Genomic DNA, 23,922 nt, shown 5'->3' on the forward strand with positions numbered 1-23,922 from the left:
GCACCTAAGTCAAGCTTGAACCTATAATGAATGAATCAAGTAATTTGAACTTTTATATCATTCCTGTTTTGCTATACAAATTAAATATTTTGGATTTTGAAAGTAGAATAGATTTGGATTCTGTGCATCTATTTGAGACAACTTTATATTCTCGTTTTGGTATAACTTTTAAACTTTAGATTTTTTTAGTAGAATTGGTTCCTGCATTGAAAGGAGTGATTTGGATATATTTATATAGTTTTTGTTTTGGTATACAATTAAACTATTTTGGATTTTGGAAATATAATAGATTTGAATTTAGTGTAGTTGTTTTGTACAAGTTTATATTCCTATTTTTGTATAAAATATTTGTATTTGTATTATACCATATATTCCATTATTCCGTTGCATATGGGTACATGATGCAAAATGACACAAAAAATACTGTAATTCTAAAGTGTCCCAACTTATGAGACAGTTTGTCTGGCTAGCCCTATAGCAAACAACATCAATAAGGTAGGCTTATTAAAGTCTCAATTGTCCAAAGGGCATATACATAAATTATTTGTAATTTTAGGTGAATTCAATTTTTCACATTGCACCTTTATATATAAAGTTCAACAACAACAAACACACTGTAATTCTAAAGCGTGCAACTCAATTTTCCATCCTCAATAACACAAATGACCAATGAATATATTGAATGACTTGGACTTTTTATATCATTATTACTTTGGTATACAATCTAAATATTTTGGATTTTGAATGTAAAATATATTTGGCTTTCAACTATTTGGGACAACTTTATATTCATGTTTTGGTATATCTTTTAAACTTTAGAATTTTATAGTAGAATTGGTTCATGTATTGAATGAATGGAGTAATTTGCACATATTTATATGATTTTTGTTTTGGTATACAATTTAACTATTTTGGATCTTTAAAATAGAACAGATTTGGATTTAGAGCAGCTGTTTTGTACAAGTTTATATTTCTATTTTGATATGACATATCCATATTTTTGTACTAACCATGTGTTTCGTTATTCCCACTGCATATGGTACATGATGCAAAATGACATAAAATACACTGTAATTCTAAAGTGTCCCAATGCGTGGGACAATTTGTCTGGTCAGCCCACCTCAATAAGGTAGGCTCATTAAAGTCTCAATCGTCCAAAAGGCATATACATACATTATTTGTAATTTTATGTGAATTGAATTTTTCACATCGAACCTTTACACATAAAGTTTAATAATAACAAACACACTGAAATTCTAAAATGTTTAGCTCAATTTCCCATCCTCAATAATACAAATGGCTGAACAACCAACGTAGGTTAGTTATATTAACTTCCAATTCCATGTACAATCATATTAATTAGATGTATATATACATTGAGTGTAATTATAACTAAGAGTAAGATAGATAACAAACTGTAATATCAATGCAAATGACATTTCCCTTCATAAAATTCAGTAAGTTTGAACATTAAAGAAATCTCTCATAAACTAATGTCTAAAATATTTGAATGGAAAACAAAATGCGAAGGAAAGACAAACAATACTCGAAAATATAAGACTGCTAAAAAACAAACAAATAAGAGCATTCAATGATATATGGGATCCTTACAAGACCTACAATTATGACCCCTCTTACCACACCGGCTACAGCAAACTATAGTTTTGTTTTCTAAATAAGACGTGGTTCTTTTCTTCTTAGGCCTCCGAGCCGAATATTTGACTTTAGGAGGAAGAATCTTGATCATTGCCAATTGCATGAATTGTAGTAAATTGTTCAACATTATCAATAGGTCGCATTTTCTTTCTATATAATAGAACTAGGTTGGAAACACAATAGAAATCATGTGTGTATGACTACAGTTGAAGGTTCCTACGAGACAATGGAATCTATGCATGCGAGCATGAGATCATGTCTAGGTCCCAATGCCAACATGAGCAAGTAAAATTCAGAATGTTCACAACCTATTGGTTGGTGTGAACATGCACTTCAAATTCATACGAGTTAATAGGATATACCTATAAAAAAAATGATAAACTTACAATGTTAACTATTAATAACAGGCTCAATTATATATATATATATATATATATATATGTAAATAAAAGAACACTTACATCCATTGACCTACTGTCACTTAAGGCTGATCTAATAATGTTCTTTACATACGAGGACAACTTTAAACGCTGGAAACTCCAATGACTATGGTGTTTATTAAATTATTTTTGAACCAAACTATTGATTGATTCAAGGAGACCAATAACAGGTAATTCACGTACTTCCTTCAAAACTGAATTCATGCATTCAGATATATTGGTTGTCATAAAGGAATATCTTTTCCTCCGACAAAATTTTCTAGCCCATTTAGATTCACCAATTTATGGAATTAGCAAGCAATCAACGAAAGAAATTAGGATCATTAAGCACTCTAATTCATCAATTTTAGCATCAAAGTAAGCATGTTCATAAAATGCAAGAGGGTTTTGAGAGTTTACCTTTGAAGAACTTCTTCAATCCTCAAAATCCAGCTTGATTCTCCTTAGCAAATAATTGTAGACCACCACTTGATTTTCTCTACTATTCTCTAGGATCTTAGATTGAATTGTGGGATTCAAAATGAACTGAATTTTTTGGAATTTAGAAAGGAGAAGAACCAACTTCTACTAGAGAGAGAAGAACCACTTCTTCAATCTCTCAATACAAAAAATTCCAATTTGCATGTCCTCTCTCAGCTCAAATTAGAGTTGGTTTTGTTCAAATTTCCCATGTATTCAAAATGCCTCCAAGGATGACACCACCTACTTGGATAATAGAGTGAGAATTTGAGTGTCTTATATGGGATAATCCCATTAATATGTAATTTTTCTAATTTAAATTGAATTTATAATTAAATTCATTTTTTATAAAATTTTGAAACCAATTTTCAAAATTAATAAGAAAATTCAATTCATAAAATATTAATTGTATAATTAATATAAAAATTCATTAATTTTATACAAAATTAATTCAACAATTAATTTCAAATAAAATTAATTCTTTAATAAATAAATAAATAAATAATATTAATTTAATATCAAATATTAAATTAATTAAACACCAATTCCACAAGCATGCCTATTCATATAATTAATATTTAAATCAAATTTAAATATTATCCAATTCTTTAATTTCGTTTAATTCAATAATTAGACGTGTAATTATATCGTATATAATTACTAATTCCCTTAATTCGAATCTGAACTTTTCAAATTTAACTCATCAATCTATTTTAAGGTTTAATCCATCTGTGAGCTAATAGGGGACCTAATGGACCTACAGATTATAGACTCTAACGATTCAAGATTAATTGACTACAACTTTTTAAACCGAATTAATCAACATTCGTTAATTACCGGGTCACTCCACTAAAGCCCAGTAGTTGCACTCCCCTCACTGTAGATATATTTCTGTCAATTTGATTTAACCGTAATCGGTACGTCAACCCTTCATAGGTTGTTTGTAATAACGGTTGGGTCAAATGTTGTTTTACCCTCGAGATTACATCTTTCTCCTTAAGTCTTACTGATCCTCTAATGAACAATTGGTTTATGATTCAATCACTAAATCGAGTCATTCTCGGGCCAATGAGAAGTGGGGGCCCCTTATTCAAAACCTGGAATCAGTACTTAAGAGAATAACCTCTCTACTAACTCTAAAAGAGGGTATGAGTGAATTTCGTCTTGCACCCTATGTCATCAGATATCTACCCAGTCTCACCCTTAAAATGGGAGGCTTATTGAGCAAGTGTTGTTGAGCTAACCCTCACCTATGTAAATCTAAGGATAATTCCGAATAAACAAGAGTTTATAGTTAGCTTAGGATTAAGGATGAGTTACCTTGGTCATCGCTTTGAAGCAGTCAGTCTTAAATAGTAAACAGCGTTATAAAGTAAGAGTGACTTGTTTCTTGGTCTGGTAACACACTCATTGCATAGGATGCCCTACTCGCATGTCTCCACATAAACAATTTAGGATCACATTGTTTATACTAAATACAAAGTGGGTCGCATCCAATAATGTTGCCAGAATAAGGTACCCAACCTTATTTGTATATTATAGACCGTTTTGGCTATCTATTTGAACTTGATCCATTCTTATGTCTCTACATAAAGTCCAAGTATTCATGCAGTAGTCATGGATCTTAGTTTATTGGATTTGGTGCAATTTACATATTCAATAACAATTTTATTGAACAGAACTTCAATAACATCTTTATTGCAAATAGAATATATTTAATAATACAAACTGTGAGTTTTAGGACATACAACCCAACACCAACATCCTTTAAAATTCAAGTCTAATGGACAGAGCAACCTCGTTCAACTGCCTCATGTAATACTCAAATTCAAAATTATATATGCTCTTGCACATACATGGGAAGTGTCCTCAATTGGACATGACTTATGTTTCTTTTTAAGGTTTTTATACAAATGAAATGCACACAACTCATGTTCAACAAAATCATGGACAGAACTAACATACTTGGCTATACTTTTATGACCATTAGACATAATAACATAGTCGTTAGAATCTCCAAAAACAACTTTAAGATTACGAAAAAAAACCAAGACCATGATGCATCATTATCAAAATCGACAATGGCAATTGCAAAAGGTACAATCTGCAAATTGCCATCAGATGTACAAGCAGACAATAATGTCCCAAAAAATGTGTTCTTTAGATTAGCACCATCAACTGACATAATATGAAAACAAAATTTTCATGCATCTACGAAAGCAGCAAGGGTCAGGAAGTAATACATAAACCTACCTTCATCATCAAATTTTTGTGTTGTATATGTTCCTGTAAGGAATAGACATTCAGGTTGATTATACAAGACAGAATAAACTATATATATAATTTCTTAAACTAAATATAGACAAGAAAAATACAATGACTGTTTCTAATCAACATAGTTGAAAATGATGATAAAACGACATGTGAGGACTCAGGAGTTTCCCTGATGAATTGAGAACAATCTCACGACTTCTCTAAACTTTATTATAACTTATGTTTACACCATGTTGTCTTCTCATATAGCTTACTACATCACAAGGCCAACATGAAACTTTGTCATTTATTTTAAGAAAAGACTTTGTACACTTAGCAACAATCCAAGATGTTGCTTGCCATCGACCATCTTTAACAATGTTCATAGAACATTGATGGATATCGATGAATTTCCACACCATCCACACTCCGCTATATATAGATGCACGTAGATACCAACCACGAGATAGATCCTTGCAACAATTTTCAAATGAACTTTTGTTTGACCCAGTAGTAGTAAGTTCAAAATTGTTTTTAAAAGCAAACAAATAAACTGCTTTATTCAATACAAACTTGCTCCTAAAAAGTGAACCTACTTTAATGGGAATTCCAGATTGAAAGGATTCAAAATCTTGAAAATCAACGATTTCAGTGTTGCCCTCAGGAGATTGAGAAGAATGATCAATTTCTGCTTATTTATTATTTAAATATAGTGTATTTCCAGTGTTCGAGGCAATAGATGAGGCATAGTTAACCACTACACATAAAGTCAATTTGAGGGGACTCTAATGAAACTGACATCAACCACATAATTATTGGGGTTGATGCCCTAAATCTCTTGGGTCTTGTAGTTTGTAATTGTAATGTACAAATAGTTTATTTATTTAATAAAATATGAGATATTTTATTTGAAATTTAGTAGCATTTACCCACAAAACCAATAAACTAACATCCAAGGTCATATTTTATAGCTTAAACATGTATGTAGAGACATATAGGTGGATCATGTTTAAGTGATAACTTTATCCTCGTGATACTGCGAATAAGACCCATATTGTAGATGTTATAATTGTTGTAAAGTGTTATAAGTGATCTGATATTAATCATTCATGTGGAGACATATGAGTGGGGGTGTTCTATACAAAAGCATTTGTATAACGTCGTACCACGAAATGAATAGTCGCATTATATAATGTCGTTAGTGTAGAGACTTACATTTCACCAGGATGACCATAAGTGACATGACCTGAATCTTGAGTGAGTTGTGAACTCTTACCTTGAAGGTGGTCCTTTGATTTGTATGAGTGAGAGTGGCTAAATCATCGACTCAATAAGCTTACCATTTTGGGGATTCGTCTGATTAGGGAGCTGGGAACACAACTACACAAGACGGAATTCACTCATTCCCTAATGTCGAGGTAAGTAGAAAAATTGCTCCCTTAAGGGTTGATTCCAGAGCTAAAAACAATGTGGCACCAAATTCTCCCTTGGCTCGAGATGGGTTTGATCATAGTTGGACTATGACTTATTGTTCATTAGAGGGTTTAGTGAACTTAAGGAGTTAGATTTATCTACAAGGACAAAACGGTAATTTTGGCCCAGCCGTACTTACGAGCAATTTGTGAAGATTCATCCCACTGTTGACTAGTTATATCCAATAGACATAGAAATATATCTATAGTGCGAAGAGTGCAGCTATCGATCTTTAGTGGAGTGACCGGAAGTTAATGGATGTTGAATAATATAATTAAAGGAGTTTCATTAATTATTGAAGTACCATTGGAGCTTCAATCTATAGGCTCATAAGGTCCCCTCTGTAGCTCAACTAGGGTTATTGAGCATTAATTTTGGATTAATTTGAATTATTCAAATTAAATGAGCGAATTAATTATATGATATAATTAATTTGAATTAATTATATGTGTGATATAATTAATATAATGTACTTGATACTTTATAATATAAAGTTTATTTTGAGAGAAATTAAGTATTTGAATATGATTCAAATACTAATTATATGGATGAGATTCATATAATTAAATTTAATATAAATGTGATTTATATTAAATGCCATACATTATTGAGAGAAATATAAATTATAGGTTATATTGTATTTGATACAATATAAAAACTATAGATTATGTGTTATATTTGATATAACATATAGTTTAATATATATTATATGATGAATATATATATGGGTTTTTTCTTTTTAAATATAGAAAAATGAATCAAAATATTTACAAAATATAGTACATTTTTAGAACTATCAATTATAGATGCTGATAGACACTTAGGGACTTCTATCAGTGTCTATCAACGTCTATCATTGATCGTTCTAGGATTTGCTATATCTTGTAAATATTTTCAACAGTTTTACCATTTGAAATAATATATATATATATATATATAGTTTACTAAAATAATTTGTTAATTTTTTTTTGTTTTTAAATTCAATTAAAATTTTAAATTAATTGAGGAGAGAGTTGTAATTCCCTCCCCCTCTTTTCTCTCTAATGGTAGACGTGTGTGTAGGTGGTTTTTTGGATTTTGAGGGATTCATCTTCTTCACAGAAGAGATACGTTTTGCTCTTTGAGATTTTCTCCCAAGAATACACACAAAAAAAAAAAAAAGAAAAGAAAACTCTCGTCTCAATTCTCTCCTCTTCCCAAAAGAACACAGAGCCCACTCCTCCTGTAATTCTCATCCCCTATAGAGAATATAGAGGATTAATTTGTGGTGGTGTCCACGTTGAGATGGGTTTTCTGTACGTTTTGATCATGATTATACGTGACCATTTGGAGAGGAGGAATTACGTGAAGAATTTGTTCTTCAAGGGTAGTTAATCCTTAACCCTTTCTCCCTAATTCCCTCTTCTTAGCATGCTGTAAAATTATGGTTTTACATATATTATTGTTCTGTAAATTTACAATTCTGTGTAAAATTCGAAATGGGGACAATCATGCTTCTACTGCGAATCTCACCGTTCCTTAAAAAATAACTCTATCTTCAACAATCCTAATAAGATTCAAATCGGCAGAACCAACCCCGTACATTGTTAAACGAGATATAGTTAACTCACCCGAGAAAAAAAGCTTATCTTGGATATATTAAAAAAAATTGTTGAAACGATAAATTTGACGAAATATGCGCCTCAAAAGTAGAAAAATTATTGAACCAGTGTCATTGTTTACGATTCTACACTTACTAGGTATTTGTGGTTTCATCCATAACAAAAGCTACGATCTAGACAAGGTAAAACAGGAATTTGAAAATTCATGGACATGTGCATGTCACGTGAGTTTCCATAAACCTTATTAGTTTTCGATTTTTCTATTTTTTTAAAAACAAACCCTAAAATCTGTTATACGCTCCAATTTCTCATATATTATTGTGGTAAAAGAAAGATAGAGGGCAAAATTTACCTTGACAATAATAGGAGCGAGATCTCAATGTGTGTGTAAAGAATTCCAATATTAGGAATTCAAAAGAACAAATTCCAATATTAGGAAGCTTTTGAGTCTCTCAAACATAAATTATGTACATGAGATGGTATTGTGTCTATCTTTTAAATGAAATTAGATTTGACGAAATAGGTTAAAACCTAGAAAAAGAGGTTGAACTTAACATGACTAACTAATCATTGAATCAACCAGATCTAATCCTAACTTGTGTAGAATGGGAAAAAATCCATCTTATTCTAATCTTTAAAAAAAAAAATTGTAAACTACATATCAATTTTTTTTTTATAAATATATACATTATTAGAACTAGGTGTGAGGAAGTTGACCTTGAACTAACTTTTGACTTCTTCTCCATTCTATAGAGATCTCTAACTCTGTCATCAAAACATTTTCTCTTTTGTTTTGCATATCCTCTCTTCCCCAAATTATAAATTTACTGTTGAACCACGAGAAGGTGATGTGACGAATTTTTTTCATGGTTGGATTTTGACATCGAACACTATTATATCCTAATTAACTAAAGGAAGTTCGAGTATAGGATGTGTGTCTAATTTCAAAGTAGATGCATACTTTGTGTTGAGTTTAGTCGAGCCCAACAAAATTTTCTCATTTATGAGAAGGGTATCATGACATCAATTATACAATCTATTTTTAAGTAGAACGACAAAATTTATATAAATGTAATTGAGGTTACATTATTACAATATGATCACAAAATAGCAAATTTACCTTCATTATTACAACACAATAACCCATATTCAATTTCATATTTATGGTGGATCTATGCCTTTTAATTTTGTCTTTATTTCCATTGAGGACATATTTTCATCTTTTTCATGTGTATTTGTGAAGCTACTTTCCCTCTTTCCTTTAATTTTTCTCCAACATTAATTTCCTTCTCAAAATTTCCTCTGACATTTTTGTCCTTTTATTGTTTCTAGTTTGGTTTTTTTTTCCTTTTTCTGATTTCAAAAAGCTTTGTGTTGATTTTTCTGAATTTCCATTGGCTTGTCTTTCTCTCATTTTGTCTTTCCTCTCATTAGCTGAGGAGATGATTAGACATTACAGCTTTAAATTCAAATAAAAAGAGACATAAAGTGGAGGAGATCAGAAAGAGAAGAAAGGGTAAAACATGAGCTCTTATTTTTTTCTTCTTTTGGAATTCTAAGAGAAAATGTCCTTTTTTATTCATATTATCTACCATTCCAACCACCTTCAACAGAAAAATTACATATCAGAATGAGAAAAGTGCAAACTAAAGAACAAACTTTTGGGTAATATTCGTTGAAATGCAGATGTGATAAAAATCAATTTGTTGCAATTTCACATTAATCATAACCTGTGCCTAAGTTTCTCAGTTCAGTCTTAAAGGTATTATTTTTAAGGACCGTTGTAAATATAACAATCATGTTCAAAGAATTAGTAAATATAACACATTTCAAAAAAAATTTAGCAATATAACAAAATTTAAATCCAGCTTTCAAATTCTATTGTGATAGACCATATCATTAAGAAAAGTCTATTAGTAATAGACCATATCACTAATAAGATTCTATTAGTGATAGAGTCTATCACTTATAAATTTTGTTATATTTGCCATTCTTTAAAATTGTTATTTTACTCTTAAGTATTAACCCTAAAAAATGTTATCAATAACAATTACCCTTATTTTTTTTTTTATAACTTGAACATAGGAAATTATAGTGGGCTTTGACTTGGTGTGAATCTAAATAAAAGTAAAAAAGAAAAAAAAAACATTTTTTGTCGTTAAATTTTTATATATGTAACACTTTAATTCTTTAGCTGGTAATAATTTATTTCTTGTATTTTTTTCAATTTGTAACAAATATAAGTTGTATGAATTTTAATAAGTATTGATTTAATTATTGTACTTTATCATTTGTATTTTTATATATGAAAAGTTCAAAGTCTAAAAGTGATTTTTAACGTTTTGTTAATGACAGTGACTTTTGGTAAGTCTTAGAAATTAAAGAAATATGGTCCAGTAACAAGTTTCTATACTATTAAATATATAACAAGTAGTCTTTAAAATTTCACAAATAACAATTTAGTTCTTATATTTTAAAATTTTAAACCATTTTAAAGATTAAATCATAATTTTTAAAAATTTAGAGGTTAAAATAATTACAAATCTAAGAACGTATATATTAAATCGTTATAAACTAAAATATTAAAGTTTTGGAATTAAAACTGTTTTATAATTAGGGTTAAAAATACCGTATTTGAGCAAACGAAGAAAAAATAACTAGAAATAAAAGAAAAGAGAAAATTGGACTCGGCCCCATTAATTACACAGAGACATAAACTATGTTCAAATCCGATCAGCTGAAAATATACTGCCTTTGTCTTGGGTTCGGTGTTGACCTTTTGGTTTGACTGTCGGTAAGTTCATCATATTATTAATTATTTATTTATTTTCTGTTATTCATTACTCATTACTCATTACTCATTACTCATTATGCAATAAATTATAAAGTAAAGAAAATAACATCAATAGAATGTGCGGCTTAATTAATTTTAATTACTACCTCTAATTCATATTTCAACATTTACCATTTTTTTTTGGCACATTTCAATATTAACTATGAATATCCGTTTCTTAATTAATTCAGTTAATAATTATATTTTAATGGAACTATTGATATTAAAATATAAGTAGGAAGTATCGTTAATATGTTGGAGCTAAAAATATATAATTTTGCTCATAAAGGTAAATTTCAAGTTTTAGTGTCTAAACTTATATTCGTAGGTATTTGATTCTTGAACTTTTAAAAGTGTCATAATCTTTAAATTTTCAATTTTGTATCATCCAATAGATCTCTCAACTTTAAAAGTATTTAATAGACTCTTAAACTTTTAATTTTATTTCGATTAAATTTTTAAATTTGAAAAAGTATCTAATAGATTTTTAAACTTTCAATTTTGAATTCAATAGATCTCTAATTTTTCAATTTTTCTTAATAGATCCTTGACCTATTCAATAAGAGTTTTTAAATTCACATAATTACTAAACATAAAATTTAAATTTTAGGTTTTATTAAACATAAAATTTAATTTAATATCAATTATCAATTTATTTTTATATAATTGAATATATCATTGATTTATTAGCTACAATATTGAAAGTTTAAACACTATTAGACACAAATTTTAAAGTTTAGGTTTCAAGTAAATTAAATTATATAGAATTTTCACCAACTAAAAAAAACTCAATTAACATATGAGTGTGCTAGAAACATGAGGTATGTGATTCGAATCTTCCTACATATCTGTATGTCAATTGAACTATGCTCACAACTAGTGTTTCCAAACATATATAAAATAAATGTTAAATATGAAATAATGATCCCTAATCATCTATATGAATATATATATATTAAATTATTGTTTTGTAAACACATATTTAAACATTTGAACATGCCAACTTTATTCATGAGAAGGAAAAACAATTTTTTGTCGATCCAATGGACAGGGCAATTGTGTTGATACAAGGATTACAAATATCATTTTGGATAATGTTTGGTTCAAGGTAGGAATTAGGAGTGAAGTTATTAATTCTGCTCATTATTTGACTCAATAGATATTTAAATTTGTTGTGACAAACACAATTGATCAATTTCATGACTTATTAATTTTTTTCCTTATAGATCTGGGACTAAAGAACTTTATTTTAGAGAAAAAAAAAGTAATTGCTTTAAACAGAAAATGTTGGAAATATTTACAAATATAATAAAATGTTACTATCTATCAGTGATAAACACTGATAGACATCTACCACTGATAGATAATGACATTTTGGTATATTTGAAAATAAGGGTGTGTTTGGAATATATTTTCAAGTGTTTAATTTAAAAAATAAGTCATTTTAAAAGAAATTAGAGTGTTTGACAACTACTCGATACAGCTTTTGAAGTGTATTTTAATCAGTTTTTATCAAAAATGTTTAAATAAAAATGAATTTTTTGAAAAATATTTTTTTCTCCAAGTCAATCCAAACGAATCCTAAATTGACTAATTTTTCTATATTCGAAAACAACTCCAAGAAAAAAAAAGTTATTAGCTAGTTAGTAATGAGTACTGTAGGGAATAAAAATTAAAATTTGGAGATAGGTTGAGGCAAAGAAAAAGAAAAAGAAAACAAGGAAATACCGTTGGATGTTTGATTGAAATGAGTTAAAAGTTAGTTGAGTCGTCTTCTCTCTTACATCCAATATCTAACAGTCAACCCCTACCGGTCTCTCTCTCTATCTCTAAAAATTAAAAAAATTAAAAAAAGAAAAAGAAAAAGAAAAAGAGTGATCGATCTGTAGAGAACGACAGCAAATACCCAATGAGCTCAGCCATTTTGTTGTCATCTCCTTTAAAATCTCTCCACTCCCTCTTCTTCACTTGTCTTCATCTCAATTTCTTCTCAATCCCCTTTTAATTTCACCATCCATCGCCCTTCTTTCTATGGGTGCCGACATGTCGAACAACAACAATAATACTAATCGCCTTGCTTTCACCAAAGATTTCTTCTCCTCTCCGGCTCTTTCTCTTACCCTTGTATCTATATATTCATTTTTCTTTTCCCTTTTTTTACAATATTTTTCTAGCTCTGGCTCTGATGGGTTTGTTTCTTCTTTATTTTTATTTTCAAGGCGGGGATTTTCCGTCGGGGAGAGGTGACGGAGAAGGGGGATGTTGAGATGGAGGAGGTGGACGATGGAGCACGGAGAGATGATACGACAGCGGAACTTAGTAGCGAGAATTCGGGACCGATGAGGTCGAGATCGGACGAGGAGGGTCTTGACGGCGGGGGAGGGGAGAATGAAGATGGGGTGGATCATGGGTGTCATGTAAAGAGAAGGAAGAAATATCATCGGCATACAACGGAGCAGATCAGAGAAATGGAGGCGTAATTTGTCTATCCACATTATTTATTTTTATGTATCTTTTTGGAAAAATGTTTTGAAGTGTTTTCTTTTATTATTATTATTTGTTGAATTTTGTATAGGCTGTTTAAAGAATCACCACATCCAGATGAGAAGCAAAGGCAGCAGCTAAGCAAGCGATTAGGACTTTCACCAAGGCAGGTCAAATTTTGGTTCCAAAATCGTCGAACCCAAATCAAAGTATGTTTTAAACAATCTAACCTCTAACCCTATCTTCTTTTCTCTTCTCTATTTCTTGAGAATCCCAAATAATGTCTCCTATATGTTGAAGTAAAAAGCGTCAAATTTTAGGACTGGTTTGGATTGATTTTTTTTCTTTTAATTAGATAACATGTGGTTTCAACTAAAAATTAATTCATAATAAGAAAAGTACTTTATCTATATTATAAAGTGTGTGAGGTTCTTTGATTTTTTCAATACGAGTTTTTCAACATTTTAAGCACTTAGAAAATCAATTAAAGCAAATCCTTATAATGTATAGAATAAGTACCAAAGATCCTATTATTGGTATAAAATTAAACTAGTGGAGTTTTTGTTTAAAGTTTAAGAGTGGTTGTAAATATAGCAATCAAGTCCAAAGTATTAATAGATATAGCACAACGTAAAAGAATTTGTAGATATAATAAAATTTAGATGCAACTCTCAAAGTCTATTAGTAATAGACTATATTGCTGATAGGATCGGTTTATCAATGATATAGTCTATCATTGATAGGAGTCAAAAGTACTACCCATTATAATTAACCTAACGTTTAATATCTAATATCTAATAGGTTCATAAACTTTTAATTTTGTATCTCATAAGTCTCTAAATTTTTAAAAAATATCTTACAACTCTTTGAATTTTCTATTTATTTATTTTTTGATAAAGATACGTTATGTAACTAAACTTTCTATTTGTTACCTAAGCCATTGAACATTCAAGTTTGTGTCTAACAATAGTTTAATGATTTATTAAACGTAAAATTCAATTTTATATATAATGGATTCATTAAATTAAAAACGTATTGAATACAACATTAGATAATTTTATTAGACACAAAATTGAGAGTTCCTCAACTTATTTCGTAGTTTTAAAATTTCAAGGACCTATTAGAAGTAAAATTGAAATTTCAAGGATTTATTAGACATAAATATGAAAGTTGAAAGATTATACATTTGTGATTTAATCCCTTCTTTCATTTCAACGAATCGTGAAGATGAAAATCTAAATGAATCCAAACATTTTAGTCGATGATATATGTGGGTGTTGTGGGTTTAATGGATTATTGTTTGGTGCAGGCTATTCAAGAGAGGCATGAAAACACATTGTTAAAAGCTGAAATGGAGAAACTTCGAGAAGAAAATAAAGCCATGAGAGAAATTTCTAAGAAGAAAGTTGGCTGTGCAAACTGTGGAATTTCCGACGCTGGGGAAGACCATGTCGCTTTGACAACCACGGAGCAATTGCGTATTAAGAATGCCAAGCTCAAAGCCGAGGTAACATTAAATTTACCTAAATCTATCTAACTATAGTGTATAGAGTGAACATAACTAATATTAATAATCTAAATGAAAATTAATAAATTCATTAAAATCAATTACTTTATTGTTTTTGTTTTGGGCAGCTTTTAAATATAACAAAATCAACCACATGATATATAGGAAAATTTCACTGTCTATCCGTGATAGACCGCGATTTATTACTATCTATATCTATCTGTATCATGAAAAAAAATTGTCTAATGACATTTTGTGATTAGGTCCTTAGATAGGCTGCACAAAGATAGCATAACTCAAGATGTACTCAAATATTCGTCTAAGAAAATATATAATCATTTGCCTAGAATTTATATTCAATTTTTATTATTAGACAATTACATTGAATTAAGGGGAGTTGCAAATATAGCAATCACACTTGAAGTATTAGCAGATATATCACAATGCAAAAAAAAAAAAATAGAGATATAGCAAAATTTTGATAAGTTTTATGGATCTATTAGTGATAACACAATCTATCACTGATTTGTAATTTTTTTTTAAAATGTCATTATAACTCTATTATTATCTCTAAAAGTACTATCCGATAATTTCTTCGACCTTTACACCCTTAGCTTTGTAATTTTCACAGGTTGAGAAACTACGAGCTGCACTAGGAAAATACCCACAAGCAGCAGCGTCTCCATCGTACTCATCAGGGAACGAGCCAGAGACGACGAACCGAAGCTGCTTAGATTTTTACACAGGAATTTTCGGGCTTGAAAAATCAAGAATCATGGAGAAAGTTCATCAAGCTCTTGAAGAGCTCAAAACAATGGCTGCCGCCGGCGACCCACTTTGGGTCCGTAGCGTGGAGACCGGAAGACAGATTTTAAACTACGATGAGTACTTGAAAACCTTTCATCACAACAATAATAATTCTAACACTCGTTGGCTCAAAACACACATTGAGGCCTCTCGTGAGACCGCTCTTGTCTTCATGGAGCCCTCTAGGTTGGTTCAAAGCTTCATGGATGAGGTAATAAACAAATTCTCGATGAACTTTTAAGCTATATTTGATCATTTATTTGATTTATTATTTTTTTTTTTAGTTTTTGAAAATTGTATTTGTTTTCTCAAACATTTGATCACTTGGTTTTTCAAAAGGAAATCTATTTCCTCTCAGTTTCTTATCATAGTTTACGTTTTTTTTTTAATAAAAGAGTTGACTTCTTAACCAAATTCTAAAATAGAAACAAGCTTTTTAATTTTTTTTTTTGTTAAATAGTTTTCAAAACTTGATTTGGTTCTTGAAAACAATGGTAAAAAGCGGATGACAAAACAAGAAATTTAGAGGTGAAATGAGTGTTTATAGACTTAATTTTCAAAAATTAAAAAAAAAACAAATCGTTACCAAATGATGCTTTAATTAGTTTTCAAAACTAGGTTTATATTCAAGAGATTAATAGGTGAAACTAGTGTTTGTAGACTTAATTTTTAAAAATCAAATGATTATCATAAATGGGTTTTCGATTTTTTTTTCTTTCCAGTTGTTTGATTAATGTTACTCCACTCAATAAATAAATAAATAAATATATTTATTTATTGGACCAACTTTAAATATGCATACTAACATGTTGTTACAAGCATGGTTTCGAGTTACATTGATTTGAGTAGAGCATTAATTGGCAAAGTGGCAAAGTGCATATTAGATAGGAAAATAAGAACAATGATTAGATGCAGCCTAGAATGCACCTAACTCTTGTGCTCTCCACATCTCTACCACACAAAAAAATTAGAAAAAAAATATTTTTTAAAAAAATAAAAATGTCACGTGACAACATTTTATTGAACTATATTTGGGATGCACCAAGATATGGTGCATCCAAAAGGGACCAACGTAGTTATAATTAAAGTTTAATATGAAACAAATTGATCATTTATCGACTATAATGAAATTGAAACCTCTTTTTTCCTACGTGTTTTTATTAAACTCGTTAGAAATCTTTAAGCATTTGAATAAAAAGATCAAATTTATTGTTACTTATTAAAAAAAATTTAGGTTCAATATGGTTTATAAGATACAATATGTCATTTTGTTTTGTTTTCCTTGCAATGTTAAAATTACACACTTGATCTTTTTAAATTATCAAATGAACCCCAATTAGCTTGATTGATGGGTGTAATATAATGATAAATTTAATTTTGTATAAAGACTTTAACAATATACATATGTTTTCCACCAAAAAAAAAAAAGTAATATTCTTTAAAATACCAATAAAAGATTAAATTTAGTGTAACTCAAGTTTTAAGAGATTGATGAAGTTTAAAAGATTCTAATTAAGTGTCATTTTGTTGGTGTTTTGTTGCTCGTTAATGATAGAATTAGATATGCTTAATCCTTTTGTAATTTTGTATAAATATAGTTTTATAGAGAGAGATATTACTCTTTAACATAGGAATAAAATATAAAATTTAGAGTAATTAATTCTATAAAATTAGCTTAGTTCAACAATAATGAAATGCAATTTTATGATGTCTTCTTCAATTGTCTCACATATGATTTGATGGTAGAATAAATGGAAGGAGATGTTTCCTTTCATGATATCGAAGGCAGCTACAGTTGATGTTATTTGTAATGGAGAGGCTGCCAATTGGAATAATGGAGCAGTGCAATTGGTAAGCCTCCATAAAAAACTTAACCTTTTTCTTTCCAATTTGTGAATTCAAATTCGTTTTTTGTTTTTGAAAATTAAGTCTCTAATTTTTTTTAGAATATTTATATTTTTAGTTGAATTGATAGTTAAATTTTAAAATTTTAAACTAAGTTGTTAAAAAACAACCATTACAAATAGAAAAAATATTAAACTATTTATAGAAATATAAAAAAATACTGATAGACTTCTATCAGTGTCTAGCAGCGATAGACTTCTATCAGTTTCTATCACTAATAGACACTCATAGAATTAAAATTTTCTATTTTGTGTAAATACTTTTTCTTATTTTTCTATTTTTGAAAATTTCTCTTTTAAAATTTGGTTTGGTTTTTGAAAACATTGGTAAAAAGTATAACAAAACAAAAAATTTAAAGGAGGGAGTGTTTATAAACTTGTTTTTCAAAAACTAAAATTAAAAAAAAAAACGAAATGGTCACCAAATGGAGTTTTAATAATTAAAAATAAAAGACACCTAATTGTCAAACAAGACCTAAAAATCACACTTAGATCATGAATTAAAAAAATGACTCTTTCAATGTCTACTATAGATGTTTGCAGAGGTGCAAATGCTTACACCATTAGTACCCACGAGAGAAATGTATTTCATCCGCCATTGCAAGCAGCTCGACATTGAACAATGGGCTATTGTCGATGTTTCGATCGAAAACATTGAAGATAACAATATTGATGCATCGTTGGTGAAATATAAGAAACGTCCATCTGGTTGCATCATTAAGGATGAATCTAATGGCCATTGCAAGGTATGATTTTGTGAGACAACTTAATTTTATATCTTAACGTCTAATTGAGCTATACTTAGATTGACAGCTGTATTGCGGTTTATTTTCAGGTAACAATGGTGGAGCATTTGGAATGTGAAAAAAGCAAAGTTCACAACTTGTACAGAAGCATAGTGAACAATGGCACTGCCTTTGGGGCAAGACATTGGATGGCAACTCTCCAACTCCAATGTGAACGCCTTGCTTTCTTCATGGCAACCAACATCCCCATGAAAGACTCAACTGGTTAGCCCTCCTTCCTTCCATACATTTAACATCAAAGAAAACTTTAACACAGGAAAAAGTTAATAATCGAAACTAAGAAATTTTTTGGGAGGCTGCCACAATACGGCTAACAGTTTTTCATCATTGCATATATGAGGAAAAAACGGTAAAAGTACTTTCGATTTGTTTCCAGTAATTACTTGGAAAATGTAAATTTTCAAACCTCACATCCAATGGTTGTTAAGAGATGACAACTTCTCATCAAATAATTTTTTCATCAAAAGAAGGCCAACCATTGCTTAGTTAATTGTCTAAGGGATTGAAATAACTGAAAATTAATTAAATAAAATTTTAAAGTTTACTTTCTAAATTTGCAATGTACATATTAAAAGATTATGATATGAAAAATGTTGAATTATAAGTTTGGTGTATGAAGTTTGAGAGTTATGTCAAATAAATGGCTAAACTTTCTATATTCTTATATCCATTAGATATAAAAAGATGTCAAAAAGAGGGGCAATTAGAATTTGTATATATATATAGCATAATTATATAGCAAATTCAATAGTATTACCCTAAAGAATATAATGAGATAATACACAAATGTTTTGGATTGTATCTAAAAGATGTGTCAAAATAGAGGCTCTAAAACGTATTTATAAATTAAAGATATTTTAGACGACACAAAATTTCATATGAGAACTAATTTGAAAGTGTAAAAATATATTAAAAATTTCTAAAGCTTAGAGATTTCATTATATTCGATATTAACATATATAATTCAGAAGTTTAATTAGACATACGACTTGAAAAAATTAACGAGAATTAATAGCTCTATTGAAACGGTATACGTATGAAATTAAATGTTACACAATCGATCAGGAGTTGCAACACTAGCTGGAAGAAAAAGCACATTAAAGTTGGCACAGAGAATGAGTTGCAGCTTCTCCCAAGTAGTTGCAGCTTCAAGTTATCAAACATGGACCAAAGTTGTGGGAAAAACTGGAGAAGATATTAGGGTTTGTTCAAGGAAGAATGTTAGTGACCCTGGTGAACCCATTGGAGTTATTTTATGTGCAGTTTCTTCTCTCTGGTTGCCTCTTTCTCCCCATCTTCTCTTCGATTTCTTCAGAGATGAATCTCGTCGAAATCAAGTAAATTTTCATACGACGATTTAATTTTTCTCAATCGAATCAAAGCATGACATAAAATTGTTAGAGACTTAGAATTTCTTTTTATAAGAGAATTTGTTCATCTTCCATAAAAAAAAAAAATATTTATAACTCCTATTTTATATGGAAGAATTCTTTTATTATTCATCGTGGTTTTTAATTGAAATCATTTTACGTTATTTCTCTTTCATTCTTCTTCAATATTATTCTCAATCTATTGTTATTTGAGTAGAATCATTGCCCAAAATATATAACCCATCTATCATATGTTTCTGATTTTAATAATTTTCTTTTGTGATGAATGTTATAGTGGGACGCTATGTTTGGTGGAGATAAAGCTAAGTCCATTGCAAATTTAGCTAAAGGACAGGATCGAGGCAACTCAGTTACCATTCAAGTAAATTTATTCTCTTTTTCTCCCCTCTCTCTTATATTCTACTTGAAATTGAAATCCAATAAGTAGTCAATCTTGGAGGCATAATAATTCTAATTTTTTAACCTCAACTTATAAAGAAGATCATCTTATATCGATATCTAAAATTGAAAAAATAATAATAATTATTATTATTATTCTAGGATTAATAATGAATTATATTGTAACATTTTTAAAAGAAGAAAAATTCTTATAAATAGAAAAAGCTAAAAAATATTTACACTCTATAGCAAAAAGTTCCAAAAGTATCAAGTATAAATTTTTTAAACATTTTTTATATTTAAAAAGACTCTTTAAAAGAATTGCAAATATAGTAAAATCTATGACTTCTATTAGTGATAGACTCCTATTTATAATATAGTCTATCATTGATAGGCTTAGAGAGTTAGAATCTAGATTTTGCTATATCCATAAATTCTTTTGTATTGTACTGTATCTACTAATATTTTGGGTTTGATTGTTATATTTGCAACTTTTCCTTAAAAGAATTATAATTAATTAAGTTTCACTATTTTTTAAGTAACTATTAGAATTATAATTAACTTCATTATTTTAACGTAATTAATAGATATTAACGTCAAAGACTAATGTGAGTATTTAGTTGATGTAAAAATGTAAATCTTGAAACATAGAGGTCAAATTGAAACAAAACTTAAATCTCAAAGATAAACTCAAAAGCTAAGAACTAAAAGTTTTAACATTTTAAAACTTAAAGAATAAATAAAAATTAATCCAAAAATTTAAAAATGAAATTTTTTTAAATGACAAAACTGCTAAAACTATTTACAAATAATAGCAAAAAATCACAATCTATTTGTGATAGATTGCAATAGAAAGCGATAGACTACTATTTGTGTCTATATGTTTCATGATAGACACAAATAGTAGTCTATCACTATCTATCGCAGTCTATCGCAGATAGATGATTATATTTTGCTATTATTTGTAAATATTTTGGTTAATTTTTCTATATTTAAAAATAGCCCAATTTAAAAAGAAGATTTTTTTAGGAACAATTACAAATATAGCAATCAAAGTATTAGCTAATATAGTATAATATTAAAGAAAAATTACAAATATGACAAAATTTACATAGCCTATTAATGATAGAGACCATATCGTCGGTAAGAGTTTATGAGTGATAAATCATATCGCAGGTAAAAGTCTATCACTATAGACTTTGTTATATTTATAATTTTTTTAAAACATTGCTATACACTTGATTATTATTTTTAAAAATGTTATCCATTACAATTACCTAAAAACTTATGGCATAGTAATGTAGTTGGACCATTAAGATACGTTACAAATATGGTATGGCAAGGAGTTTTTTTTCTTTCTTTCTTTTTTTTCTTTCCCTTCCATTACAACTTTATCGTTCATTTTTTATATATTAGATCGTCAATAACCTTTTAATTTAAGAATTTCAATAAAATTTAAATTTTTATCTAATACTTCTATCATATTTGACATTATTTTCAAGTCATAAACTCGACCTTTATTTTTTGGAAAAAACCATTCTCTAATTAATTTGTAAAAAGAGTATTTTCTTTTTATTCTTTTAAGTTAAGTAATAGACATTAACATAGACACTGATAAGTGAGTATTTAAAATTCAATTTAAAAATATAATTTTGAAATTTAGAGATCAAATTCAAAACGAAAATAAATTTCAAGAATAAATTTGTAAAATCAAACTAAAAATTAAAGATTAAAAATGTAACATTTTAAAATTTAGCGATGGAACGAAAATAGTACCAAACATGTATTCTTCTCTTTTCTTTAAAAAAAATGAAAAATTAACAGTAAAAATGAGTGCAGCTCCAGGTTATTTACCATACAAAAAGTTTATGATGAGTGAAACCTAAACTAAGAAGAAGAATTGTTGCAGACAATAGGATCAAAAGAGAGCAACAACATGTGGATCCTACAAGACAGCTCCACAAACTTATCGGAATCCATGGTGGTCTACTCCGGAGTAGACGTTACCAGCATGCAGTCAGTGATGTCAGGTTGTGATTCCGGCAGCGTTACCATCCTCCCTTCAGGCTTTTCAATTCTCCCCGACGGCGCCAACGCCAGGCCGCCCCTCCTCATCACTCGTTGTAAAGACGACAGAACTTCCGACGCTCATGGTGGTGTTCTACTGACCGCCGCCATCCAAATCCTTACCGACACCTCTCCCTCTGCAAAACCCACCATGGAATCCATCGAGTACGTTAAAAGCATCATTTGTTGTACGTTAAAAAATATTAGAACCAGCATGTGCTGTGAGGATGATTGATACTTATATAGCTTATTATAATATTATTGATCCATATATATATAACTGTAAGTAAAGCTTTTCTTTTTTCCACGATTGGGGTTCTTCAATTTGTTTAAGTAGAAAAGGGTTGGTGGGTGGCTGATCTCTTGAAGTAAGACATTATGTCGTTGCCAATTTGATGTCTGAAATATGACTTCTTTTTGTGTACATATACTCATTTTTGTCAGCATAATTAATATATTTGTTTGGGGTGGCGAATCTAGAAATTTATGTGCAAGGCACAAGGTTAAAAATTTAGCTCATGAACTTCTAGATTTGTGTTTAGTTTCTAAACTTTAAAAATGTATAATAGGTACTCAATTTTCGAATTTTGTATTTAATAGATTTCTAAAATATTAATTTTGCATACAATATGTTTTTTTACATATTTGGAAATGTTAAAAGTTAAATGTTATATTAGACATTATGGCCACGTTTACCAATTCATAATAAATTTTGGTGTAATGAGAATTGGATTGCATTGATGGATCAATGGAAATGGACCTAAATTGTAACCGTTATTTGGTTACAATTGATCACATTTACTATGCATTTCACAAAGGTAATCTAATCCTTATTGAGGTTGTTGACTTAGAGTTATAAGTGAAAGGACAAAATAAGATTACAAAAATACCCTCCATTGTAAATTAAATTTTCGGGCAAATGACATAACTCCTATTTTCGCAAATGTTTTGACAATATATCTGGAATGTTCGATTATCTTCTTCTTCTTCCTCTTGTTTCTAACGTTTGAATTACAATTTTAGGATTTAACATCTAGGCATTCGGTCATCAGTAAGATATCATTTTTAGTTATTATGCTCCATTAGTCATTCATTTCACAATTTGAATATATCCTCTCTCCATACCTATTCATCTAGGGCCATAAAAATTTTGGGTGTTTTTTTCGATTTTCTTGAACTTGTAGTCCGAGTTTGAAAAAAAAAAAAAAAAAAAAAAAAAACTCCATTTTAAAATTGACACTGTAGTTGCATTGAAATGTATGTCATTGCATGTTATGTTTGTTCTATTGAATTATTCTAAAGTTAGCACTTGGTATATCGATAGACTCTTGTATCTTTGCACTTGCCTGTTACTGTTTCTGTTTCTAGCTATGACACAATTATGATAAGCCATCACAAGAATTTGAACGTGACCTTGAACCCGAATGAAAATGGTAAATAGGTAATGCTAACTGAAATGGTAACCTAAACAGTAATAGATGAATATCTATAGTTTCTTACATAAAAATTGTTACAGAGTTATCATGGCACAAATCCAATAAAAGATTTCTATGATTGAGTGGTTTCCTGCTCAGCACACCAGTCTATCCCATATCAAGCATGTCAACATTGTTATCAAGAGGAAGTTGACTCTTACGCAATTGGATATGTTTAGAAGAATGATATTCATTCACTTTATTGATTTGAATATTATATTCAGTAGTGGTCTCATTAATGAGGCCTTATCCATGGAGATTGTGGACGACGGAGAAAACTAGATGTCATTCAACATTATGAGGAGCAAAATGAGGTTTTGGAAAGAAAATTTTCTATTGGTGTTGGGATCGTGGTTACCCACACTTGTCGTTGAGCGAGCGAAATTTG

General features: G+C 29.3%; 1 protein-coding gene across 1 annotated transcript; it reads left to right on the forward strand.

Annotated features, from left to right (window-relative positions):
• The first annotated feature begins 12,626 nt into the window (after positions 1-12,626).
• On the forward strand, positions 12,627-22,366 carry GL2 (HD-ZIP IV family of homeobox-leucine zipper protein with lipid-binding START domain-containing protein). The gene is made up of 11 exons (XM_039048797.2): positions 12,627-12,839; positions 12,935-13,191; positions 13,291-13,408; positions 14,509-14,706; positions 15,338-15,724; positions 17,260-17,364; positions 17,951-18,163; positions 18,253-18,427; positions 19,289-19,560; positions 19,889-19,975; positions 21,902-22,366. The coding sequence occupies exons 1-11, from the start codon at positions 12,747-12,749 to the stop codon at positions 22,292-22,294; spliced, it is 2,298 nt and encodes a 765-aa protein (XP_038904725.2). The 5' UTR covers positions 12,627-12,746; the 3' UTR covers positions 22,295-22,366.
• The last annotated feature ends 1,556 nt before the right edge of the window (positions 22,367-23,922 follow it).

This window comes from Benincasa hispida, chromosome 1 (genome assembly GCF_027475165.1).
Source record: "Benincasa hispida cultivar pf3 chromosome 1, pf3_genome.v1.1, whole genome shotgun sequence".
Taxonomy (NCBI): domain Eukaryota; kingdom Viridiplantae; phylum Streptophyta; class Magnoliopsida; order Cucurbitales; family Cucurbitaceae; genus Benincasa; species Benincasa hispida.